Raw genomic sequence first — 27,875 nt, 5'->3', positions numbered from 1 at the left:
GGAAAAGACAGGGAAAAAGCATGATATGGGATACTCTTGCTTTTAACCCTGATGATATGAGATACTCTTGCTCTGGTGTGGCTTGTTTGCAGAGGTATTATCGGGGGGAAAAAAAGCTGAGTATTTCGAGAGACTCTGCTGAGAGTGCCCTCTCGAATGTGAAGAAAAGTTGAGCATTTTCTTTTATTTGTAGGTCTGTCTGGCTATGGATGATGGAGGTCGACATATATAGGAGTCTCCCTAACAACAAGTAGTAGTGTTATTCCTTTACCCTTCTTGGTCATAGCAATGTAGTAGGAGCTGTAAGCTTCACGTGTTTTAACTTTGTCAGAGCACTTTGAAAAAGTGGTCTGTGGTATATGGAAAACTAATGTTGCGTGTGAAAATTGCAGACAAGCTTTATCCAAGGAAATCTGGCTCTCGGAGTTCAGAGAGCGGTGCCTCTTTGGCTTTCGAACAAGCAATCCTGTCGGGGATCTGGCTTTCGAGATTCAGAGAACGATGACTCTTCGATTTTTTAGAAAGCAATCTTGTTAGGAGTCTGACTCTTGAGATTTGGAGAGCAGTGTCTCTTTGATATTTGAGAAAGTAATCATGTTGGGAGTCTAGCTCTCGAGATTCGGAGGGCGGTGCCTCTTCGATTTTTAAGCATGTAATCCTGTTGGGAGTTTGGCTCTCGACATTCGGAGAGCAGTGCGTCTTCGATTTTTTAGCAAGCAATCTTGTTGGGAGTGTTTTCTCGAATGTGAGTAATGGTTGGGCATCTTTGTCAATCTGCCTTGCCACGGAGCACAGAGGTTGACACACATAGGGACTTTCTAGTTATCAAGCAATGGTGATGTTCCTTTACCATTGTAGGTAATAGTAAGGTAGCTGGACCTTTAAAATTTATGTGTCTAAACTTTGTCAGAGATCTTTGGCAAAGTTATCTGTGGTACCCGAGGAGCTGATGTTGCGTGTGGAAAGTGGTGCCTCTTCAAAATCCGGAGAGTGGTGCCTCTTTGATTTTTGAACCAACGGCTCTGTTGCCCTTTCTTTTATATGGGCACCAATTGTGTGCAAAAAGTACATTCAGAGAGTTATTGCTTGTAGGAATTTTCCCTTACTTCAGAGATTTATTGCACCTCATTTCTCCTTCATCATTTCTGAGAATGTCTGGCCCATCCGACCATCGTTTTGACTTGAACTTTGGTGAAGAGGCAGCCATGCCTTCTCAAGACAACATATGGCGCCCATCCTTCTTATCCCTTACTGGTCCTCTTACCGTTGGAGACTCTGTGATGAAAAATGATATGACTGCTACGGTGGTGGCCAGGAACCTTCTCACTCCTAAAGATAACAGACTACTTTCCAAAAGGTCTGATGAGTTGGCTATTAAAGATTATCTGGGTGAAGCTTTTGTGGGTGAAGCTTTTGTGGGTCAAGCTTTTGTAGGTGAAGCTTTTGTGGGTCAAGCTTTTGTGGGTCAAGCTTTTGTTGGTGAAGCTTTTGTTGGTCAAGCTTTTGTGGGTGAAGCTTTTATGGGTCAAGCTTTTGAGTTGAAGCTTTGTAGGTGAAGCTTTAGAGTTGAAGCTTTTGTTGGGTACCATGAATTGATTTTGCTTCACACTATCTTAATCAAGATAGTGTGAAGCTTTTGAGAATTTGTAGTTGTCCTCCATTGATGAAGCTTTTGTTGGTAAAGCTTTTGTGTTGAAGTTTTGTAGGTGAAGCTTTGGAGTTGAAGCTTTTGTTGGGTACCATGAATTGATTTTGCGTCACACTATCTTGATCAAGATAGTGTGAAGCTTTTGAGAATTTGTAGTTATCCTCCATTGATGAAGCTTTTGTTGGCACCATAAATTGGTTTTGCTTCACACTGTCTTGATCAAGAGTGTGTGAAACTTTTGAGAGTTGTGGTTGCCCTCCATTGATGAAGCTCTTGTTGGCACCATAAATTGGTTTTGCTTTACACTGTCTTGATCAAGAGTGTGTGAAGCTTTTGAGAATTTTAGTTGCCCTTCATTGATGAAGCTTTTGTTGGCACTATAAATTGATTTTGCTTCACACTGTCTTGATCAAGAGTGTGTGAAGCTTTTAAGAGTTGTGGTTGAACTCCTTTGATGAAGCTCTTGTTAGAACCATAAATTGGTTTTGCTTCACACTGTCTTGATCAAGAATGTGTGAAGTTTTTGAGAATTGTGGTTGCCCTCCATTGATAAAGCTTTTGTTGGCACCATAAATTGGTTTTGCTTCACACTGTCTTGATCAAGAGTGTGTGAAGCTTTTGAGAATTATGGTTGTCCTCCATTGATGAAGCTCTTGTTGGCACCATAAATTGGTTTTGTTTCACACTATATTGATCAAGAGTGTGAAGCTTTCTACGAGTTATAGTGTTTGCATTGTTACAGAGGGGAAATGTTTGAAGCAAATACAAGAGGGCTGAATAGCTTGATCTTCGTATGCCATGCACTAAAGTTGTTGTTGGCTTGCAATAAGACTTTGTTGGTGACTATAACTCTTGTTGGGCATAAGTGTTCCCCTAGTTGAGTTGTCAAGCTTGAGGGTTTTTGATTATTTGTGAATGTTAGGAGTTCGCATGTACAAGTTATACCACTCGTCTTCTGGTAGGTGGAATGAATGGTGAGTTGCTTTTATCACTTGGTTGGTGGTACGAATGTGAGTTCCTTCATCACTTTTCTTCACATTTCATCACCTAGTTGGTGGCACGATGATGAGTTCCTTCTTCACCTGGTTGGTGGCATGAATGGCAAGTTGCAAAATGATATCAGAGTACGAGTTGTACATTTCATCACCTAGTTGGTGGCATGAAGGAGAGTACGGGTTGTACATTTCATCACCTGGTTGGTGGCATGAAGATGAGTTCTGTTTGTACCATACTTGACCAATCCTGAAACTACTGAGCACCGGTCAACGTTATACCGTCAATGACCCAGAAGAGTTTCCCTTCAACCAGGAGACCAATCACAATGCGACACGTGTCGACATCAGAAGCCAACCACAGCGCGACACTTGTCAACATCAGAAGCCAATCACAACACGACACGTGTCAATGTTAGAACAAAACTAGAAACTCTCTTCTATAAATAGGGATCATTCTCCCACAATAATCTCTAATGTCATTTTGTACTAAACTATTCACTAGAACTCACAAAATGAGAGCTTGAACCTATGTATTTGTGTAAACCCTTCATAATTAATAAGAACTCCTCCACTCCGTGGACGTAGCTAATCTGGGTGAACCACGTACATCTTGTGTTTGCTTCCCTGTCTCTATTCATTTACGTACTTATCCTCACTAGTGACCGAAGCAACCAAGCGAAGGTCACAAAACCTGACACTTTTTATTGTACCAAAGTCCTCGCTGATTTTGTGCATCAACAAGTTCCTTCTTCACTTGGTTGGTGGCATGAAGGAGAGTACGGGTTATACATTTCATCACCTAGTTGGTGGCATGAATGGCAAGTTGCCAAATGATATTAGAGTACGGGTTGTACATTTCATCACCTGGTTGGTGGCATGAAGATGAGTTCCTTCTTCACATTTCATCACCTGGTTTATGAGAATAAAGGCAAGGTGTTGAGGCACATTGTAGCAAGTGTCGAAGACACAAAGTATGTTGAACCCTTTCGAAGCACAGTTGGCTTATATATGGATATGTTGGAATGTATGATGTTTATGTATGAATGTGTTGGAATGTATGATGTTTATGTTGATTGATATGAGTGATGCTTATGAATTTTTTTCTATGCATGAAGGGATCCATGCTTTTGATATGTGAACCATGTTGGTTGTAACACTTAGTATCACATACTTTATGTCAAAGTACGCATGTTGAAGCTCTGAGTTGGAGTATAAGGGTAGGTCAGCGTAGACCAAGTGTTCCAGTGCTGGGAACGCAAAGACTCAGAAGAAGTTGTCTGAATTCCCTCTTTTTTAAATATTTGCCGAATGGCTTGTGTGACAAAAGATCTCAAACGGTTGAGAGTTAAAACATTTGTAATGTGTATGTCTTCTTATAATAGCATTTCCTTCAGTACATAGTCCTCCATTTTGAAAGAGTGAGGCTTGGCCCTATAGTCATAATAGTCGACGATACGTTCACCCCTGGTTGTCTTGATACGAACTTTTATCCCTCTTGTTGTAATGGGCTTGCTGAGAGTAAAAATCCTTCCTCTTACTAAGAGACAGATACGTTTGGTGACTTAGCGAGTAGCTAAATGAGGCAGGAGATGATGCAATGGGTGTCTGAATGGCCAATATCTCCTCACTTGGTAGAACTTGACTTCCACTTCCCATTTGTTAATAGGGGTTAACCATATGGAGGTTCCCTTGGTATGTCCTTGCTTCTGCGGAGGCGTGGTTGTAAGCATGTGCCATCACCTCAGAGGAAATCTTCCAAGTGTTGGCATTGATCATGTACTTGAAGAAACAATCATGTAGGCCTGCCGTGAAGGCTTTAAGGGTGGTCTTGTCATCTGCCTCAGCGCAGCGAGAATACTCATGGCTGAAACGACCGGCATACTCTCGTAGTGACTCGTCCGGCTTCTGGTGAATAGTATACAAGTCATCTGCAGAATGCAAGCGATCGGTCTGGAAGATGTGTTGAGAAACAAACAGTTTCCTCAATTTCTCAAATGAGTCTACGGTCTCAGGTGGAAGATGACAATACCAGTTTAGAGTTCCGCCAGAAAAGGTGGATGGGAAGAAAAGACATCGCTCTTCGTCGGTGTGCATCCAATATGCCATTGTGGACTAAAAAAGGTTAAGGTGTTCAATTGAGTCGCTCTTTGTCAGTGTGCATCTGATATGCCATGGTGGACTCAAAGAGGTTAAGGTGTTCAATTGGGTCATCCCTTCCAGTATAGATTTGTAAACCAAGCTTTTGTTTTGTCTTCGCTTGAAGGGGGGTGTCGATGATCCTTCTTGTGAGAGGGCCAGGCCTGGGTTGGTTCCAGTCAGGTATCTCGCCCTGACGATCGGCCTTCAACTTGTTTACCTCTTCAAGGAGCTGTAGGACAAAAGGGTCCTGAGTGGAGTCATGTACCCTGGAATTTTCTTTCGTAAGTCTCCATCGCCTCTTGGAAGTAGGAAAATTTGAGCAAGGGCGTGTGGTTTTTTCTTGGACTCGCCATACTGACTTCTAGGGCGAGTCTGTCGGAATACCTCAAAGTCTCCTATACCTTCATGTTCCTCTAGGACCTGTCGTTCCTTCCCTAGATTGGCAGCTGGCCTAGGTCATGGGAGGGGACCGAGTCTTTCAAAAACCCTTGGGTCATTGATCTTCGAGCATATGTGGAGGGGATTCTCTCAACGTTGCTTTAGGAAGTCTTGGCAGTCACGACAAATAGCTTTCGATCCTTCCAACCCTTCTGCAAGGAGGTGTCTTCTTCCACTTCTTCTGCTTCGGGTCGAAGCATCTGGGTTGAGAGAAGTCTCATGTAGATCAATGTTTTGATGATTAGCTCGCTCCTCATCAGGGATACCCATGTTGAATAGAGGGGATCCTCCGTGTTTAGGGGCACCTAGATGATGGTTGATGTCCACAAGGGCAACAAGCTAGCGTGTTTGAATACGCCTAGTTTTGTGGAGCGTCTCAAAGAGCTTCTCATACTGCTCCTGGATGACCTCATTCTTCATTGCTATCTTGTTGTTCTGAGCTTCTAGCTCATCAACTTTAGCTTAAAGAACAACCCTCTTTCTTTCCTTCTTTCGTTACTTCGCATTAGGTGCAAGAGGGGTGTCATTCTGTGTGTTGTGGCTTCCTTCGCTCCCCATGTTAGAGAGGGATGCCTGGTCAAATGATAGTGTACGAATGGTGGAAACCAGCTTAGCAAAGCTAAGAGAGTGGGAATAAGTGTTGTTCCCACATATAGTGTCAAATGTTGATGCACAAAATCAGTGAGGATTTTGGTACAACAGAAAGTGTTAAGTTTGTGACCTTCGCTAGATTGCTCCGGTCACTAATGGATAGGGATAGGGAAGCAAACACAAGATGCACGTGGATCACCTAGATTGGCTACGTCCACAGAGTAGAGTTGTTCTCATTAATTGTGAAGGGTTTACACAAGTACATAGGTTCCTTTAGTGAGTACTAGTGAATGATTTAGTACAAATGACATTAGGAAATATTGTGAGAGAATGATCTCTATTTATAGAAGAGAGTTTCTAGTTTCATTCTAACATTGACACGTGTCGTGTTGTGATTGGTTTCTGATGTTGACACTTGTCGCGCTATGATTGGCTTCTGATGTTGACACGTGTCGCGCTGTGATTGGCCTCCTGGTTGGAGGGAAACTCTTCTGGGTCCTTGATGATATAACGTTGACTGGTGCTCAGTAGTTTCGGGATTGGTCAAGTATGGTACAAATAGTGTGTATGAGTGCAAATGTACTCCAATTTGTTTCACAAGCAGATGAGGAAGCTGTTTGTGATAAGACTTTGATTGCTAACTTTCTCACAGTTGGTGCATCAGTCCCATACATGATCCACCATCAGCTATAATGAAAAACAATGTTGATAAGCCTAATAACTCCAACAAATTCTATTATAAACTGATAGTGAAATATGTTTACACTCACTAGGAGACATTTTTGTTCGAGCAGCAACTGATGTTGGTTCTCCAAAAGTTCTTCTTGCATCTTTAAACCATGTTAGCTGAATTCAATAAATCGTGTTAGTTTAATCCAACAATGTAATTATTATAATTTAAGTAATTGTGTACCTCATTTCCAAATTGGCCAACTGCTGGTGATGCAGGGTCTAATTTAAAGTATACATTATGTACAGCACGTACAATGGTACCATCATTTCCAACACCGGGTTTGTATTGGTATCGAGGATTCAAATAATATGATGTTCAAAGAAACACATACTCTAATAAGAGAAATAATACTTATGCAACTAAAGAAACGAATTGCAAATTATGACATAATTTATACCTGTTGCATGCAAATCGTGGTATAATGTTTTATACCATCGGTCATCAATTATCTTTATGACCCACCTTGCACCATGTTTTCTTTCCAAGTCATCCTTCACTACACGCATCAACTCATATATTTCCCTCATAATAGGATACACTTCTGTGTCAACGATCCGTAAAACTTTGTAAAGATGTTCAAACACTTGGCACACATGTTCTGATTGAGTCCAAAAAGCATGATTAAGCACTATACTTTCCACCATACGACCTGCATTTAAGCGGCTTAAATTGTGGTTGGCCCAATCGTCACTAGTGAATAATTGCTTCAACCCTTCTTTCTTCTTAAGTAGGTTGTCTAATGCAATATAGTTGGTGGCGAATTGAGTGGTAGCTGGACGAATAATTTCTCCTTTGCAAAATTCATGCATCTTTGCCAACAACCAACCGTGATTGTAAATATAATTTGTGATCGTTCTAGCTCTTTTTACGACAGTAGCAATATTCTCTCTCTTCCCCATTGCCTCAAACATGAGATCAATACAATGTGTTGCACATGATGTCCAAAACACATTATGATGCTTCATTAACTTTTTTCCAGCTTTGACAAATGTAGAACCGTTGTCGGTCACGACTTGGACAACATTATGCTCTCCCACCTCCATGATTACATCCTTCAATAATTTGTAAATATACTTGTAGTTCTTTATATGGTCTGAAACATCAACAGACTTTAAAAAAATTGTCTTTCCCTTGGAGTATACCATGAAGTTTATGATAGACAATCTGGTCGGGCCAGTCCATCCATCACACATGATTGTGCAACCATTAGTTTCCCACTTTGACCTCAACTTGTTAACATACTTGCCAATGTCTTTATACTCCATTTCCAAATATTTGTTTCTTATCTCATAGGGAGTGGGAGGTTGTACTCCAACACTGACCTGTTGACATCCCAATACCATATTTTTGAAATAATGTGATGATGCCTTCTCAGCATGGACATTTTCATAGATAAAGAACTTGCTAATTAGACGCCTCATTCCCTCATTCACATTACCTCCAGTGAAATAACTCCAAACATTCTTTTGACGTGCTTTGGATGGCTTATATAAACTTGGGGTTATTGGTGGTGTTGGTTGTGATTCTCTAACACTTGCTCCCCGTCTCATTTGTGCACCACCACTTGTCCCGGAACCTTATGCTCTATTAGGAATTTTATGAAGGTGTTCTCTTTCCCATGCTGACTGTTTGAAGCCACGTAATGCTTATTTGAAACTGCGTCATTCTTCAGGTCCCATATCATCATCACATTCGTCCTCATCATCATCATCATCACTGTCAACCGCTTGGCCAATGACTTCTCCTCGTAGCCAATATTTTCCATTCCATGTGTTATCTTTTCCTTATGCTGTTTTTTATTTTTTAATAATGTGGTGATGAATGCCTTCACTTCTGGGGGGACATTATCGCATCGTTGGACATTATTTCTTGGATCTAATCCACTAAGATGGTACTTAAGTCGTGTCACTCCGACACTCTTCATTACCCGACCACAATGTTTGCAAATTGTGCCATGTTTGTTTCCGTCTATTGGGTTTCCATGTTCCCAAGCTGGATCGAGTTTAGTAACTCCACTGACATCTTAAACGTACCTATATTTATTTTTCATGAAAATTAGGCAATTATTTTTTGGCCAAAAAATATAGTAGTGACGGAAACATATTAAATAGGAATTAAAGAAAATAGAAAGTAAAGTTATTCTACAGAAGAATTAAATATGAAGTATTAAATAGGAAGTAAAGAAAATGATTGTAAGAATTTAAGTAATTATAAAAATAATATGGAATAATAAAACCTAATATTAATGAATAATAATCCAATTTGATAATAAAATAATAAATAACATTAAACATATTAAAATTATTCTAGGGAATAATTATACAACATTACTTAATTACTTCAAAAAATTAACATGCAAGTATTATTTGGTTCTTAGATCACATGCACGGGTCCACACAAATTTTTTTGTTGTTGTATAAATTACAATAATATAAATATAAGTTCGTAAACTTACTTTAAATATGGAACCCTTTGTGTAAAGGCCAAATAGAATCTGCATGGAGCAACAATAAAATAATAATTACACAAATGCAACAAATCTGGAACTTTCGATGTCGTACATAGCAGCAAAACCTCGACGATCCTCTGTAGCTTGCCGTCTGTGAATAAATGAGAGAGAAAGAAGGTATTTAAAATTTAATTTGGAGTGGCGCGAGCTGCAGATCCATTTATTCAATTTGAAGCTCTGAAATGGCTCTGGAATGGATCTGGAATGGCTCTGAAAGGGCTAAGGGAAGAAGAAGAAACGAAAAGGTGTAATAGAGGTTTTTCATTTTTCGAAGGGTCAAAAAATGTGTGATGATCTGATACTCCACCTCTGAGAATGTGAAAGAATATCACGCGTGGCACACAGTTTTGAATCTTGATGAAACCATCATTATTTTTGTCTTGTCAAAAATTGTACAAGTTGTAAAAGTTGTCAGGGTTTTGAATTATTTGGATGCTCTTTTTTTCTCACACGCCACCCACCACACACACAGAGAGTCAGAGACTCTCACATCACACACCACCACACACGCACACAGAGACCACACACGCACACAGAGATCACAAATGCACACAAAGACCTCAGTCTCTCTCTTGATCCTTCTCTCTTCTCCCTTCTCCCTTCTCCCTTCTCCCACACACACACACAGATATCTCTCAAAAATATCGGTATTTCAGTGGACACGTGTGAAAATATTAGTGTCTCACAAAAACGATATTATCGGCGATATTTCACCGATAATATCGAAATTTCAGACATTGGACCCAACGAAGGTAATCGTCTTCTATTTCTTTGTTATTGTTTTCAAATTATTTGTTTGCAGTGTGAGTATCACATCTTAGTCCGACTCCGCCGTAGCACAATATTGTCCACCTTGGGCTTACCATTCCCTCACGGTTTTGTTTCTGGGAACTCAGACGAGAACTTCCTAGTGGGTCACCCATCCTATGACCATTCTCGCCCAAGCTCGCTTAACTTCGGAATTCTGATGGAATTCGAAGCCAATGAGTTCCCAAAATGCCTTATGCTATAGGAGGTGGGCATGTACATATAAAGCACATCACCCCTTCTCTGTTGGTCGATGTAAGATGTTACAATTCACCCCCCTTAGGAGCCCAACGTCCTCGTCGGCACACTCGTACCACACGGTAAAGTGGCTCTGATACCATTTTGTCACATCCCAGTCGGCACACTCGTACCACACGGTAAAGTGGCTCTGATACCATTTTGTCACATCCCAGTCCAGCTCCGCTGTAGCATGATATTGTCCGCTTTGGGCTTACCATTTCCTCATGGTTTTGTTTCTGGGAATTCAGACGAGAACTTCCCAGTGGGTCACCCATCCTAGGACCGCTTTCGCCCAAGCTTGCTTAACTTCGGAGTTCCGATGGAATCCGAAGCCAGTGAGTTCCCAAAATGCCCCATGCTATAGGAGGTGTGCATGTACATATAAGGCACATCACCCCCCTCTTCGTTGGTCAATGTGGGATGTTACAATCCACCCCCCTTAAGGGCCCGACGTCCTCGTCGACACACTCGCACCACACGGCGGAATGGCTCTGATACCATTATGTCACATCCCAGTCTGGTTCCGCCGTATCACAATATTGTCTGCTTTGGGCTTACCATTCCTTCATGGTTTTGTTTCTGGGAACTCAGAAAAGAACTTCCCAGTAGGTCACCTATCCTAGAACCGCTCTCGCCTAAGCTCGCTTAACTTCGAAGTTCTGATGGAATCTGAAACCAGTGAGTTCCCAAAAGGCCTCATGTTATAGGAGGTGAGCATATACATATAAGGTACATCACCCCCTCTCTGTTGGTCGATGTGGGATGTTACAATCCACCCCCTTAGGGGCCCAACGTCCTCGTCAGCACACTCGCACCACACGGCAAAGTGGCTCTGATACCATTCTGTCACATCCCAGTCCGGCTCCACCGTAGCACGATATTGTCTATTTTGGACTTACTATTCCCTCATAGTTTTATTTTTGGGAACTTAGACAAGAACTTCTCAGTGGGTCACCCATCATAGGACCATTCTTGCTCAAGCTCACTTAACTTTGGAGTTCCGACAGAATCCGAAACCAATGAGTTCCCAAAAGGCCTCATGCTATAAGAGGTGGACATGTACAAATAAGGCACATCACCTCCTCTCCGTTGGTCGATGTGGGATGTTACAGTGAGAAAGTTGTTCATTATCTCAATAAGCGTGGCCTTCATTGCCAACATTAGTGATGGACATTTGAAATCATTTTTTGTGAGTAATGTCTCCGTGTTTTTTTTTTTTTTTTTTTTTTTTTTTTTTTTTTTTTTTGCATATTTGACACTCAATTGTTAGTAGGAATTTAATTTGCTGGCCTTTATACATGTGCAAAACTGTTGTATACCTAATATCTCATTAGCATAGCCAGGATCCAGTGTTAGTTTATTTGAACCAAAATTTTCAATCAACTGAACCTCAAACTCAAGTTAAGTGCTGGAATTTTTATATGAATTCCATATACAGTTAGTTTCATGATCCAGTTATATTCTATGTTTTTGCATTTAACTCAGTTCAATTTAGTGAATTGCGTTTCTGATGGTCTTTAAATGTACAGTGAGGTGTTAACCTCTTCTTCCGAAGATTCAATGAAAAGAAGACAAATAACAAAATCAATAGTCAAGTTGTAGCTACAACAAATATGTTTAAGCAGGTTATAAAAGCAAAGATTATTAGGTATGGCCTAAATCCTCAACCACAGTGGAACGAATTAATAATATGTTTTCTTAACTTTCTTTTCTTGATGACTTCCGTTTAAATTCAATATTTACTGACCTTTCTCTTCAGGGGAATTGGTTGCTACTAATATATATACAAACTATCTTCATTTTACCTATTCTGAATACATAGCTTATTCCTTGCTTGACCATTGATGAGTTAAGTTAATGTATAGAGTTTATCTTCAATGAGAGCATCTACATTTATACTTTTGTATGATCAACTCAAACCTCTCATTGGACAACCAACCAATTAGCCATGTGTTTACAATAGATCAAAAGAAGAAAGTCTTTGTGTATAAATTAATTGATAGCAACCAATTCCTCTGAAGAGAAAAGATGGAAGTGATGATTATTTCTCCAAATGATGGAGGCTGAAAGAAGTCAGCATACTGCATCTCTAATATACAAAGAGGCACCAAACTCGCTATATCTAATCCATCTTTTTACACGTTTCATTTTACTTTTACAATCAAAATATTAATAAATTAACTCATGACTAACAATGTCATCATTTAAATTATTTCATGTGTTGTTTTTTTCAACCTGTTTGATTCAATTCTGCCATTTACACTAAAATATCTAAACAATGACATCAAATTTTGAAGTAAAAAATCTAATGACATTACTATGTTTTCAGTTTGATTCAGTGACACAATCTATTAACTTTCTTTTTAATTACTTTTATTTGAACATATTCCACTTTGTTTAGAATCAGCCGATACTTTTCCTTGCATCACCAATCAGTTATAGGTTATTATATTCAATCTATAGCTATGTTGTTTCTCTCATGCTTTATCACAATATATTAGTTACACATAAACATTTACACAATTCCTAATCTTAGAACATTACACTTCAAATACATGTTGGCTCAAATATTGTTTTGACATATATTCTTAGCTTATTAATGCATTTTCAATGATGGGCGTCGATATATTCTCAATTGGCGTCTTCTGACTTTACTTCTTCTCACGTTTTCCTTTACTTTTCACTTTTCTTTCTCACACATCTCAGCTTCCATCATTTTTTATCATCAATTTCTTTATGTGTTTCAATATGTGTCTTAACTCGTAAACTGCAACCATGGAGTCGATTCATCTGAAGTATGTAAACCCTGCGACAATCAAAGCTTTCCGCTGAGAACACAAAGAAACCCACAAATCAATCTCAGAGCAGGAGCAAACGTTTCACCTTCCCACTCTAACTCGGCATTTTCTAATCCATTCCAAACTCTTTGGAATTCCAAGGTAAACAAACACCAACCAAATCCTTTTCCACTTACTGTGATTCCCTTGGTTTCAAGTGTTTTCTTCACCTCAATTCAAATTAATTTCTTCATTCACCTTAAATAACTTTGAAATTAAACGTTTTATTTTGTGGTTTCTCTGCTATTTCTTTCCCAGTAAAGCAGGAGTACCAACTTTTAGTTCAAAGCTTCATATATGACCCATATGTGTATTCATTTGCATATTTAGCTGATTTTAAAGCGACTTTGCAATTGGTCACCAACGAGGATGCAGCCACTTGCAACTGGTTACAAAGTTTCCTGTGAGTTAAAAGTGTTAGACTTTTGATTCATAATTTTTATGTTTTTTTTATCATTTTTGTTATCTCTGCTACTGTTTTGAAATTTTTTATTTATGATTTTTATCGAATATATATATGTGTACACACTCAAATTATAGTTTTACTGTTTTTATTTTGAAGAAGGAAAATGATGGAAATAGAGGACTCCTATAAGATTTCGGTTTTTTGTGAGTTTTCAAGTCCTTTTTCTTGGCTCCAATTTTTCTTTTTCAATCTGTCTATAATATCGGTGTTATTTACTTTCTTGCAGATTCACGGTCGGATTTACGTTGTTCCAAGACATCCGGTTTTGTGCATCAACAATACTAAAAATATATTCGTTCAATTGACGCATTATAAGATAATAGTAACTTATTTCGTCATTAAATATGTCACAACCCGTCCCGGAATTACATTATTGTTGATGTGAAAAGACGAAATTGCCTTTGACGGGTACTAAGGTACATGTGACATATTATTTGGAATAATGCATACTCTCCTAATTTCTTGGAAAATAAATTAAGTGGATTTATTTTGTATGCATTTTGTGTGGTTAGGGATTAAAGGATTTTGGAATTGGGTTTGTTTTGTATGGACCACACACACACATGGGACACCTCCTCTCTCTCTTCCCCGAGCCCTCTCTCTCTCCTCCTTCTCAGTTCTCTCACTCTCTCCATCTTGAAACCGTACGGACAAAGAACAACGCCCTCAAATCTTCACAGATCGAAGATTCTAAGGTAAGAATCGAACTCCTCTTGAGTCCCTGAGTTCAAATATACTAATTTTAGAACTTAAGACCTTCGATATCATCGTGAAACCATAACTCCGAAATTGGGCACTGTTCATGCACACGTAAAACATTGTGTTTCAGGGAATTTTAAGCTCACAGTGAGCTTAAGGAGGTCCTCACGAGCTTCGGGGTACGTCGTTGGTAGAATTTGGACGTCAGAGGACTGAGAACGGAACTTTTCAAATTCAGCCGGAACTTTCGAGGCTTTTTCCGGTGAATCCCCAACGAGTTGGGGGTCAAGGCAGGTATGGATGTGTTCATCTCGTCAAGATCTTCATTATGATATATTATACGTAAGAAATGGTGGAGGAATGACAGAGAACAAGGAGATTGAAAAATCTCCAGTTTTCCGGCGACCGGCAAAACCAGTCCGGCGACTGGAGGAAGAAGGTGACGCGCGTGGGGGCGCGTGCGGCCTCAAAATTTTTTTCTAAAGATACCTCGACGTCCGTGACGTTGAGTAGGTCACTGTGGTATATTCATATACCCAAATTGAGCATCATATGAGAAGTTATTTCGAATTGTCGGTTATGTGCTTTAATTAACATTTTTATAGTTGTTTCGCATATAGGTGATACCTATCCCGAGGACGAGCGCATTCAAGGACGTCACGGGGGTTACGACCCTTCGACTTACCTGTGAGTGGGCAGTTATTTTCTGTTATTACCTATATACTACTGAATTTCCCAGAAATTGAATTTAAATGAAAGTATGTTTTTAAAATGTCATGCATGCATATTATGAATTATATGAATTAGTATTTGATGCATATATATGTTAAATGGTGATGTGGACGCACAGGTGAGTATCAGGTGAGTTTTATGTTAATCTTGTAATTTATTGTGATGTGAATTGTATTGAAAGCTCAAACCTGCACCCCTGGTGTTAGTGCTTATATTATTCATCCTGCACCGCACGTTCACCTTGGATCCAAGTAGGTGCATGTCGTACAGACCATGAGAGGGTTCCGACATGTCGTACAGACCATAGAGTGGTTCCGACTGTAGGTGATTTTAGATTATTATACAGCTGTTGATGAGAGAAGCACTAGAGCGTATTCTTACACCTTTCTTATCATACAGACTACTTCAGGTAGTTTCGATTTATGTGCAAAGTAGAGTCGTACAGGTCACTGCGGTGACTCCAGTTGGATTGGATATTGAGCTTTAGAATTAACCGTACATGACCAACTGCAGGGTCTCCGGTTGCTGTTATTGACATTTATAGCATGGCATACTTTCTGATTTTTGATAAAGAATTGTGATTTGAGATATATGAAGATTTTTATGTATATTATGTTATTTTCTGGGAAAGTATACAGGTTTTACAGCGAGAGGTTAGAAATGTTATTAATTGAAATGTTTTCAAAAAGCTTTGTTTTACTGACCCACTCAATTTTGGTTTGCGCCCCTCCAGGTTCTAGTTAGCAGCGTTGGTGGCCCACGAGGATTTCCACGGCGTACTAACATACTACATAAATGTAGGACTCACCTTCGGGTGTTGTAACTTAGTTATGGTCCTACTTGACTGCACCTAGTACTTATGCTCTAAATATGTGTGTTTCACACTTAAACTTACTCTAGCATGTTGCTTGGTTAGTATTGTTAGTATTTGGTTTTTATTTCTTCGTATTTCTCTTATCTATTACTTCAGCGTCGCACTTTTGGTTACGTCACACTCACGTGACGGCCAGCACGCCTTAATTCTAGGATCGGGGTGTGTCAAAATATCCACATCCAACCAATAAGCCAAATATGATAAATTAGTCCACTGAAAAAAGAAAATGATAACAAAAGCAAATACAACAACCACTAAATAAGAAGGGAACTGTTATTAGCATTCCAAAATTCTCATTCTACACTCCTTACAAGTGTATTTTTCTTTCTAATTATAGAAAAATTGGGGTGCAAAATGAGATTTTTGGAGATTTTTGGAGTGCCAATAACAATTCCTAAGAAGAAAGACAAAACAAATTGTCAAATAATTCTAAAACTTGTGAGGATAAATTAGAGTATTGAATTTAAAAATTAGAGTATTGAAATTAAAATATTGATGATGTTGGCTGATCTTTGATCTGTCTCATAAACACCATTGAATTCTCATTGTTTTTTATTCAAAACTTTTAAACTTTCCCACAAAATGCAAATTTTGTAATTGTCAAGGTAAAAGGTTCGGTGAATATTATATATTATACTTATATATTTGGGTCTGATTCAAGGATGGATAAGGATTGGGGACCCCGGTATCCATATCTGAAACCATAATCGAATAACATTTCCGGTTTTTCCTTGTGTCCAAAATATACACGAATTTTCATCCCAAAATCTATTCAATTTAGGTGGCTATCTACGGTTATCAGGTTTAACAGTTTGAAATGTCATCCCTACTTCTAATGAATGTGGCCGTACCAACTCGTGACCGGGCTCGGTCAGGCTAGTAGAATAATGTGGGGATGATTGTGTCGAATGCACTGCTAACTTCTGCACTTGAGAAACTACAACAGAGGAAGGAACACTTCTCGATCTAAAGTTCTAAAACTTGAAGATAAGGTTGCTTAATTCACTATGAAGTCCAGGATCTTGTGCTCTGGGTTCGGTCACTTCAACTATATTCATGAGAATATAAGTGCGCCTTATTGGTATCAAGCTGTTAGGCAAAGATACTCAAAGAAAATAAGTGTCTTTTATAATGAACGTGGTTCGATCATCTGAATGTTGAACTATGAAATGCACCTGAGAGTAATCAATCATAGAACACCTCACTTCCCCGGGGCTAATTAAATGACTTCTTTAGGTGAAAGAATTAAGAACTCTTCACCAATCGAGACCTAGATAGATAACCAACCGACCAGACGCAATGTTGTTTGAAGGTACTCCTAAATCGTCTGGTTCTATGGCTCCATTGTTGTTTACGTATCTGAATTGAAGGTGTCGCTAGTTGTAAACACAATGTTGTTTACTTATCCAAACAAAATATATGTTGACAAGAGGGGGTTAGGATATTTTGTTTTTTTCTTTGGATTGTGACAAGGGTTTCACGTGGGGTGTTTTGAGTTGTTTTGTTGAGGTAAAATGGCTCTTTACGTTGCAAACCCTCATATTTATAGGCATGAATTTCGTGATGGCCAAGTCTGTTGAGTTGTAAAATTCTAATAATATTCCAACTCTTTGGCATACTCTCTGTTGAGTTGTAAAATTCTGATAATATTCCAACTCTTCGGTGTACTCTCTGAATATACTCAAAAAAAATTCTCAGCCGAAACTCTATGGCCGCCAAGTCTTACCATCTTCGACTAGGACTCCAAACCTAAATTGATTATGTGATTGATTCAAACTTTATCCGGAAACTAATCATTATCCTTAATATCTATATTATCCAACAACTTAGAGTATATAAATTGAGTGCGTGCAAAATCAGGTCCAAACAAATATATTTAAAGTTAGGAAGCCAAACCATTGATAGGATAAAATTGGATACATATATGCTAAACTTTTACATTTGATTTTGTGTCCTGTACCAATTACATTTGAAATACCATTTATTTATTTGAAACTTTAAAGAACTTTGGCGGGGAATTCTACAAGGGGAAATTTTCCCGCCATTTTGCTGGATAATGTGTCTTTTTGTTCCTCAGCATAGCAGTGAACGGAAAATAACGAAAATGTGTGCCATTATGCCTACACGGCCACTTTTAAAGATTCCCTCTGGTCGGATTAATTTACTGAGTTAACTCACCGCTACTTTGACTGAGTCAACCCTACGCGTACGCAAATATTTTGGGTTTTCAACTTTTCTGATATGTATTACGCCTAAGCAGTTATGCTGGGGAATGGATTGGGTACGGATACAAGTATCTATTGTTACAATCCGTTTGAATTAGCTGACACGTGGAAAAATCAACACTCATAGGCTGCCTAGGTCTTGGGTGGTGGGGCCAATACAAAAATACAAGTTTTGGTTTGTACTGTTTCTATAGAAATAGTAATTTGCAAATCTCGACATAGATTTTTGAATAGAGAAAGGCATAAAAGTGGAATTTTCCATGGAGTTGTAATATTTTATATTTTTGGTACAATATTTCTTAATATTTCACTTCATTTACTTGGACATTATTCAGAGAACTGTTATTAGAATTTCAAAAATTTCATTTTACACTCGTTACAAATGTATTTTCCTTTCTAGTTATAGACAGTTTGAAGCGCAAAATAATTTTTTATTAAAAAGAACATATTATTTAATGATTTGTGTGTGTTTGTTACAAGTGATATTAGGAGGTGAAAGAGTCGAAAACAAGACATTCGATGCAATGGTAATTGTATGCATATAATATTTTATAAAGTTCATATTGTGGTTGAATTTGTAACGCCAAGCTGGGTGTATCACACTCACTCAAATGAACATATTATTTTATTTTTCATTAGAGCTTGTATTCAATTGAGATTTTAAAATTTTTTAATTCATTTACAATCTATGAAATTTCATGAAGTTTTGATTTTGATAGACTGTGAATTTCCTATAAACCCTAGGGAGAGAGGCATGTTTTGTTAAACCTTCTAAATCCATATAAATTCTTCATTTTCAAATTCCTTTTAAAATCAAATCTTTATTAAGTACACCATGACTTTTATAAAATCATGATTGGACACATTCAAAATTCTAAAACTTAAATAACTCCTTTTAAATTTTGATTAAATACCCTTACTTCTATAAATTCTTATAAAAAATTTCAACATTCCAACACCCCCTAGTCTAAAATGACAAAATGCTAGCCCATTGTGAGAGGTCTTAGACTCACAATGAGCTAGCAATAATGTGTCCAAGTTCGTATTTAGCGAGAATCGAATATAAGAAATTTCAATTATAAATAAAGAAAAATATAATTATTAGATCGTAATATTAGGTGACAAAATGCTACAAACTATAAAAAAATTCCTAAATGGAAAAACGGATCTTACTTTTGTTATAAAAAAAAGTGGGCCCGCAGAGTATCATAGAGCCGCAACACAAAAAAAAAACAGGAAAACTAATGAAAAGAGTTTGAAAATTTTGAGTTTTAATGATAAGGACAAAATAAAGGGTAAAGTGAATAGTACCAGGATTGATTTTTTAGTGTAAAAATATGATTTTTCGTTAAAATAAACAGTACCAAAAACTTTTCGTTAAGGTTCTAAAAAAAAAAAAAAGCCTGCCGATACGTATTTATTTCAATTTTGGTAAACATGCGCCGCAATAATTTGCGCCACGAAAAAATTCAATAACCCCAACTCGTCCGAGTTCAAACTGGCGACTCGTGAAGAAACTGAGTTCCGAGTCATGGATATCCCGCACGCGTGACAATTTAACTCGGGCAGGGATAGGGGGGAGAGGCGGTTGTTTTCTCCCAATAGGGCTTTTCTCTCTCTCTCTCTCTCTCTCTGCGGCGCTCTCTCTTTGGCGCTCTCGCAAAGCTCCCAGAGGCGTCTCTAATGGCGGTTATCAAACCCTAACTAGGTACCGCAGTTGCACATATATATTTATTCCCTTTCTCAATCAGAAGCACAAAAAAAAAAAAAAGCACAATTTTTTGAATCTGAATGCTATTTTTATTGGAATTTAGTTCGAACAATTTTAGATTCACTCCTCGATTGTTTTGTATTTTGGTTCGACAGGATCTGCCCGAACCCACCTGGATTTTGCAGCATTTTAGATGAAGTATTATCCCTATCTTACTGCTTAGGGATAGGAGAAGGGCTTTAATTTTGGGTAAAAAGCTTAGGGTTTTTGTGGCGGCTTGATTTCGGGTTGGAATCCGATCGGATTGGCTAAATGGACAATCCGGTAGTTAAAAAAAGGGGTCGCCCTAGGAAGCATAAAGCGGAGGATGAAAAGGACCGGAAATCGGGTCCTGAAGCTAAGAAACGGGTTGTTGAGACAAGGTCGATTGTGTTGGTGGGTAGATATGTGTTGAAAGACTTCGGGAGGAGTGGGATTTTTCTTGGGAAAGTTGTGTATTACGATGCCGGGTTGTACAGAGTTAATTACGAAGATGGCGATTGCGAGGACTTGGAGAGTGGTGAGATTCGTGGCATCCTTGTTCGTGATGATGATCTTGACACTGGTTTGAGCGTTAGGAGGAAGAAGTTAGATGATTTGGTGTCGAAATTGAGTAGGGAAACTGCAGCTGGGTTGGATAAGAATGTGACAAAATCAGCCCATGAGGTGGATAGGATTGATTCACCTGCATTCGGTGAGTTGGGCGGTGGAGTAAAGATCGAAAGTGATGAGATTCAAATTGAAGGTGGTGATGATTCGTCTAGTGATTCGAGTGAGTATGCAAGGGATAAGGATATGGGTTTTGGTGATGAGCCACCGTCTGTCCCACCGCCACAGTTGCCGCCTTCTTCAGGAACCATAGGCGTGCCAGAGCAATATGTTTCACATCTTTTCTCCGTGTATGGTTTCTTGCGATCATTTAGCATCTCCCTGTTCTTGAACCCATTTACATTGGATGATTTTGTGGGGTCGCTTAATTGCCGTGCTCCAAACACATTGTTGGATGCAATTCATGTTGCTTTGCTGCGTGCCTTGAGGGGTCATCTTGAAACACTCTCATCTGATGGCTCAGAGGTAGCACAAAAATGTTTGAGGTACATATACATACAACTCTCAGTGCATTAGTTGATTGGATCTTTTACAATATCATTATATTGAAGGAGCCATATTAGCTTCAAGTGCATACTGCATATGGTGTTAACCGAGTTTCCCTTCTTGTACTATGTTTTAAAAACAGAAAAATAATTGCAGTAAAGTATTTTTCTATATAGATATATCTGATGTTTGTATTTACCATTCCATTACTAAACTTTTGGGATTATGTTTACAATTTATTTGCAGGTGCATTGATTGGAACTTGATTGATACATTGACTTGGCCTGTTTACTTGGTCCAGTATTTGACAATTATGGGATATGCAAAAGGACCAGAGTGGAAAGGCTTTTATAATGAGGTTTTGGACAAGGAGTATTATCTATTATCAGTTGGTAGAAAGTTAATTAATTTGCAAATCCTTTGCGATGATGTCTTAGATGCTAAAGATCTGAGAGATGAATTAGACATGCGTGAAGAATCAGAAGTCGGAATAGATTGTGATGCAGAAGTGACTAATCCTCTTGTAAGTGGGCCAAGAAGGGTCCATCCGAGATGTTCCAAAACTTCTGCCTGGAAGGACAGAGAAGAGGTGGAAATTAATCGGCCATCTGGTAATGCAAATTCATTTAGTTCCAAAGGTGTGAAAGAGGACGTGGATGATGTAGATCGTAACTCTGATGAATGTCGGCTTTGTGGCATGGATGGAACCTTGCTTTGCTGTGATGGGTGTCCTTCTGCTTATCACACGAGGTGTATAGGTGTTATGAAATTGTCTATACCGGAAGGGTCCTGGTATTGTCCTGAGTGCACAATTAATAAGATTGGGCCACCAATTACGATGGGAACATCCGTTAAAGGAGCACAAATATTTGGCATCGATTCCTACGAGCACATCTTCATGGGTACTTGCAACCACTTACTGGTGTATGTTTTCAACATCTTTTGTTTTTAGTTCCCCCATTGTTGTGTTTGCTACGTATTTTAATTACTGATGAACCCTTTTTCCAAAAAAATCATTCTTATTGGTTTGTGGACATGCCTCCATCTCTGCCTCAGACTTTGATTTTTTTTCTTTAGTTCTGTCTATATGTCTTGCTCTTAATGTCTACTCATTCATTTGGAATGTCACTCAACCTATCCGGTTTTTAATCTCCTGGCATGATTTTTGCAGGCTCAAGGCAACTATCAACACAGAACCATGTATTAGATATTACAATCGGAATGACATTCCAAAAGCCCTTAAAGTTTTACATTCATCTGGCCAACATACAGCTTTATACTCAGAGGTCTGCAAGGCAATTTTACAATATTGGAGTATCCCAGAAAGTGTCTTCTCTCTTCCACAAGTGACTGAAACAGAAATTCCATTGGAAAATACAAAGGAAGGTGCAAAATCTTCTATGCAGTCACTTCCTTTGCCTGGAAAGGAAAATCATACAGTTACAACTCCAATTAAGGCTGAGAATCACGTGACTAGTGTAAGTGAAACCAACTTAGGTTACATGGCAGCTTCATCTCTCAATGTCTCTGATAAGATTCAAGTTGACCTTCCTAATTCTCAGAGCAATGGGGTCAGTACACCACAGGAGCGCCGGCCTTTGATTATCAAGATACGTACAAGGCAGAAAATGGAATTCTCTTTACCAACTGCTACTGGTAGCCAGCTGGCTGATCCATCTCATCTGACCCACCAAAGCTCAGTTGCAATACCTCGTAGTACATGCACCTCAGGGAACATCAACAATTGTCACAATGAGCATGCATGCATGGGGGCTTTTTATAAACCTCAGGCATACATAAATTACTATATGCACGGGGAGTTTGCTGCATCTGCTGCTTCCAAACTTGCTGCAATATCATCAGAAGAAACTCGGGTCTCAGATAGTCATGCTTTAGGCAATCCCAGGAAAGCTGCATCTGCAAACATTTCATTGCAAACAAAAGCCTTCTCATTAACAGCTTCACGTTTCTTTTGGCCAAGTTCTGAAAAGAAGCTTGTGGAGGTTCCAAGGGAGAGATGTGGTTGGTGTCTTTCTTGTAAGGCTTCAGTTTCAAGCAAGAGAGGATGTATGCTAAATCATGCTGCTTTGAGTGCCACCAAAGGTACTATGAAGACCCTTGCCAGCCTGGGTCCTATAAAGAATGGGGAGGGGAATATTGTAAGCATTGCAACATATGTATTGTACATGGAGGAGAGTTTACGTGGCCTAGTAACTGGACCATTTGTCAATGAAAATTATAGAAACCAGTGGCGCAAACAAATTTATCAAGGATCAACTTTCAGTGCAATAAAAGCTCTATTGCTTGAAGTAAGTTTTTAATATCCTAGTGTCTGGTTTTTTTGTGTAGATTTTAGTTGGTCCAGTACTTTTCTACTAGGCAGTAGCGGTTAGTGAAAGGGGCCTTAGTTTCTATCCTCCATGAGCTCCACCACATGAAACCCAATGGTACTGTTTATGATATGCCCCTCATCATTAGCTTCTTATGTCAATTACTGACAAGTGATGCCTAAAATGAATTTGGATAGGTTAAATGGACTACTGAAATCAGAGGACCAATTTTAAACCACTTATTAGGAAAATTTGTTGCAGGATTATAGGGACAATTATTTCCATGTATGTCTAACTTTTGCGATCTGGTTTGAGTTTCAATCTGAACTTTTAAGTTCAGTAGATATACTGAAAGCATGAGATTTTGAAATTCTTACTAATTGGCAATTATGCAATTAACCTTGAAGAAGTTTGCCATTTAAATTTTCAATTTCATTGATCAGTTTCATTCTGCTTGTCTTTTGGTCATATATAAGATTTTTTTTCTTTTTTACCTGGCCAGTAAGGATTAGAGAGATGTGAGAGAGACCAATGCCAGCCAAGTTATACAAATTTAGTAGGAATCAGTGCAATACAAGTGCAATCACTTTACTATTCTAGCATTTGTGAAAACGTTTTAGTTATGCTCCTGAATCTGCACGGGAAGATTTTAGTGAAATAAGCCTCTTGTATTTTTCTACTACTTTGGTTGCAGTATAGTGCCTACTTCTGCTTTTCGTTAGTTTTTATACAATATTTATAGCAGCAGTGTGTGTGTATGTGTTGCTCAAAGTTCCATAAGATGCCTTGGTAGGTTCTCCCCTAAATTGTGACCTGTGGTTTATTAGCCTCATATATCCTATAAATGGGTGAATTATTTTGTGATATATATTTTCATGTCTATGTATATGTTCTGATGGATGATCCGTCTCTTATCTGCAGCTTGAGGCAAATATACGAACCATTGCTCTGTCTGGGGAGTGGATAAAGCTTGTGGATGATTGGTTGGTTGATTCTTCCATGATTCAAAGTCCAACTTGCTCTGTTGGTACAACACAAAAACACGGACCAAACAGGAGGGGCAGGAAGCAGAATGCAATTCATGATGATAAAGATGATGATTGCCATGACCAGAGTTTCGTCTGGTGGCAAGGTGGGAAGCTATCAAAGCTTATATTTCAGAGAGCAATTTTATCTCGTTCTTTGGTTAAAAAAGCAGCTCGCCAAGGTAACTTCTGTCTTTGCCTTTCTGCAAAACTATCTGTTTTTCCCTGTATGATATCTTTGAACTATTGAAGGTTTTCATTTCCAGCGCTGTTGGGAGGGGTAGGGATGTGTACTAATGGCTTTTTTGTGGTCCGTTAGGTGGTTGGAAGAAAATTTCTGGTATATCTTATGCTGATGGTTCTGAGATTCCAAAAAGAAGCAGACAATCAGTATGGAGGACTGCAGTTGAAATGAGTAAGAATGCATCACAGCTTGCGCTTCAGGTTTGTTATTAACTTGCAAATACCTAAATTCCTTGCTCTGTTCACCCCTCTCGCTTTCTTTATATATCTCTTGGCCTGGCCGCATATTAAGGGCTTGTTTGGATGTGCTTTTAAAATGACTGAAAGCGCTTTTAGAAAAAATGATTTTGGGTTCCAAAAGCACTTGAAGTGGTTTCTGCAAGAAGCGACAGTTATGTGCTTCTTCAAGAAAGCATTTTTAAGTGCTTTTTCAGGATTTACTTTCATCTTTACTAAAGATTGGTTCTAAAAACATTTTCACCAAAAGCGCTTTTAGTCATTGTAAAAGCACATCCAAACATGCTATAAGTTACCTCGTGAGGTATGTTGTTAAGAAACTTCAACTGTAATATTTCACCAGGTCAGATATTTGGATTGTCACCTGAGATGGAGTGATCTTGTTCGTCCTGAGCAGAACCTCCCTGATGGGAAGGGTGTGGAGACAGAAGCTTCTGTTTTTAGAAATGCAAATATATGTGATAAAAAATTTGTGAAGAACAGTAGCATATATGGGGTTGATTTCGGTGGTCAAAAGCATCTGCCTAACCGTGTAATGAAGAGTATCATTGAAACAGAGGAAAGTCAAGATGGATATAACAAGTTTTGGTTTCCTGAACTGCGCATTCCTTTATATTTGATTAAAGAATATGAAGAAAGGTTGGGCAAAGCTCTTTTGCCATCAGCTGAGCAGCCTTTGAATATGTTCCGCAAGTTACAGAAACAGCAGTGGAAGGTTCCCCGCAGGGATATATTTTTCTATCTTGTGTGTAAGAGAGATAATCTGGACTTGTGTTCCTGCTCTTCATGTCAACTGAATGTTTTAATGCGGTAATTACTTCGTACAATTTATTCTTTTCAATTGTTAAGTTGTCTATACTGCTATGTCAAAAACTGAGTCATTATTTCTCTGTTGTAATTCAGGAATGCGGTCAAGTGCTGTGCCTGTCAAGGTACATTGACAGAACCTTCTTTTGGCCTTTACGAGTGCAGTGTTTTAATTAGGAATCTCTTAAAAATGTGAATTATGCATGAGTGGCTAAGTAACTACCAACTTTTTTTAAAATGCACGATTTGCTAACTATATGATCAAATACCAACATCTTAAAGGTGTAAAATTTATTCATCAATGTTTGCAATTTCTTCTATATTTTTGTCAGGTTATTGTCATGAGGACTGTACCATAAGTTCAACAGTTTCTACGAAAGAAGAAGTTGAGTTTTTGATCACTTGCAAGCAGTGCTACCATGCAAGGGCTCTCATTAAAAATGAAAACTTGAAGGAGTCTCCAACTAGTCCTTTGCACTTGCAAATGCAGGAATATCGAACTCCCATGACAGTCACCAGTGTTGCAAGGCCTAAAAACTACAATCAACCAGTAACACATGTCAGAGGGCAGGGGACTCGTTCTGAGAAGAAACAGGCAACTTCAGACTCTGCTTTGGCAGCAAAAAATCGTCACGGCATTCGTTCTTGGGGTATTATATGGAAGAAGAAGGGGGGCCCTGAAACTGACACTGATTTCCGGCTTAATAATATACTTCTTGCGGATGGTTCAGAAGTGCATGGGTTGTATCCTGTTTGTCACCTGTGCCATATGGCATATCAGTCAGATCTGATGTATATATGCTGCGAAACTTGCAAAAGTAAGTGTGCTCCCACAAGTGGAATTTTTGGCTCTCTCTCTCTCTCTCTCTCTCGTACCACCTGTGTGTGTGTCTAAGATTGATTGTGTTTGTGGTGATGCAGATTGGTACCATGCTGAAGCTGTTGAGCTTGACGAGTCAAAGATTTCTGAAGTGGCTGGTTTCAAGTGTTGCAAGTGTCGGAGGATAAAATCACCTGTGTGTCCTTACACTGATCCTACAAACATAAAGACGCAAGAGAACAAGAAGGTTCACACTAGGCGTCCAAAGCAAGAAACAGTTGGAGAAGACTCTGATTCTGCAACCATTACCATATCTGATTCTAAAGTCTGCGAACCTGCTACTCCAATATTTCCCATGGAGGAAGTGCCCATGCAGGATGGTGATCCTCTTCTCTTTTCTCTCGCTAAAGTCGAGTTAGTTACAGATTACGATTCAGAAGTTAATGCTCAATGGAATACTGCTGAGCCAGGGCCTAGGAAATTACCAGTGAGGAGGGGTATTAAGCGTGAAGAGGATGTAGATGCCTTTCATGAGAGTAACATATCTCATCCTGGAATATCTACACATGGTGAAACGAATTACCTGTCAAATTCTATGGACTTTGATCCATCCCATGTTGGATGGGATAACTCCATGAATGGAGTTGAAGGTGAGATGGTGCATGACTATGAAGATCTAAACTACGAGAATATGGAACCGCAAACTGTCTTCACTATCAATGAGTTGCTGGCACCTGATGATGGTGACCAGTTTGATGGATTCCAAGCACTTGTAGACGAATCTGGAAATCTGGAAAACCAATATACAGTTTTCCAGGATGGAGGCCTTGATCAATATAACATGGCTACTTTCAGTGATGAAGTAAAATCTGCAGTTGAGATGATGCAATGTCAGGTATGTTCACTTCAAGAACCATCACCCAATCTTTCCTGCCAGAACTGTGGGCTATTGATACACAGTGAGTGTTCTCCTTGGATTGAATCATCATCGGCGAATGGAAGCTGGAAGTGTGGCCAGTGCAGAGAGTGGCGGTAGCTGTTTTTGCCATCCTTCTAAGGCTTCAAGCTTTGTTTTGGAGGGAGATCTCCTGGACGAGAAGTTGCAAGGTAATGACTTCTTGATGGTTGTTGAATTTTTTGATTTTTGAGAAGGCGAGACTCAAATATGGAAATTTCAGTTTTCTTTACTTCCCACCGGCGTTTCTGAGCCTCTAGCACATTCAGTCACATTGAGAAGTTTGGGAAGCTGAATTGTGACTTCCCAAATAAAAAAATGGTTGGGCGGGGGTTTGGAGCTCTACTGTAAAGTGTCCAATTTTTCCGTAACCAGAAAATGGGGTTTTATTGTTTCACTGCCTTCGTATTTTTTGGGTCTGAACAAAGAGTTCAGACGATAAGCAGGTTTTTGGGGCTTATCTGATTAAATTGCTTGTGTAAATGAATTCAGACCACAATTTTTCATGTTATGAAATCAGGTCGTAATGAGTATTTTTTTATGTTGTGGAATGTTGATTATGCCAATGAGTGACTTCCCGTGCAAGTTATCGTGTTTTTCTGAAATGTAATCCAGTACCTCGATCGACGCTCAGTATAATAAGTGGCGTGAGAACACTAGAGATTTTTCAGCGTGTCAAG

The 27,875-nt window shown here is 38.9% G+C and overlaps 1 protein-coding gene, 2 long non-coding RNA genes and 1 other non-coding gene across 4 annotated transcripts in view; all 4 read left to right on the top strand.

Moving 5' to 3' along the window:
- The first annotated feature begins 2,866 nt into the window (after positions 1-2,866).
- LOC126590938 (uncharacterized) overlaps positions 2,867-27,875 on the top strand; it is a 94,234-nt gene continuing 69,225 nt past the window's right edge. The window contains exon 1 of the long non-coding RNA XR_007612205.1: positions 2,867-2,909. This is a non-coding gene — a long non-coding RNA (uncharacterized LOC126590938). The remainder of the gene's footprint in view (positions 2,910-27,875) is intronic.
- LOC126591676 (small nucleolar RNA Z103) lies at positions 12,129-12,231 on the top strand. The gene has a single exon (XR_007612484.1). It is a non-coding gene; the product is annotated as a small nucleolar RNA Z103 (small nucleolar RNA).
- Positions 12,808-13,546, top strand: LOC126590937 (uncharacterized). Its single transcript, XR_007612204.1, has 3 exons — positions 12,808-13,039; positions 13,268-13,340; positions 13,500-13,546. It is a non-coding gene; the product is annotated as an uncharacterized LOC126590937 (long non-coding RNA).
- Positions 19,406-27,735, top strand: LOC126590931 (DDT domain-containing protein PTM-like). The gene is made up of 10 exons (XM_050256448.1): positions 19,406-19,641; positions 19,800-20,777; positions 21,025-21,702; positions 21,950-23,087; positions 24,030-24,315; positions 24,453-24,577; positions 24,957-25,423; positions 25,517-25,545; positions 25,753-26,238; positions 26,342-27,735. The coding sequence occupies exons 2-10, from the start codon at positions 19,957-19,959 to the stop codon at positions 27,274-27,276; spliced, it is 4,965 nt and encodes a 1,654-aa protein (XP_050112405.1). The 5' UTR covers positions 19,406-19,641; positions 19,800-19,956; the 3' UTR covers positions 27,277-27,735.

This window comes from Malus sylvestris, chromosome 11 (assembly GCF_916048215.2).
Source record: "Malus sylvestris chromosome 11, drMalSylv7.2, whole genome shotgun sequence".
NCBI lineage: Eukaryota > Viridiplantae > Streptophyta > Magnoliopsida > Rosales > Rosaceae > Malus > Malus sylvestris.
This window is presented reverse-complemented; position numbering and strand designations above follow the sequence as displayed.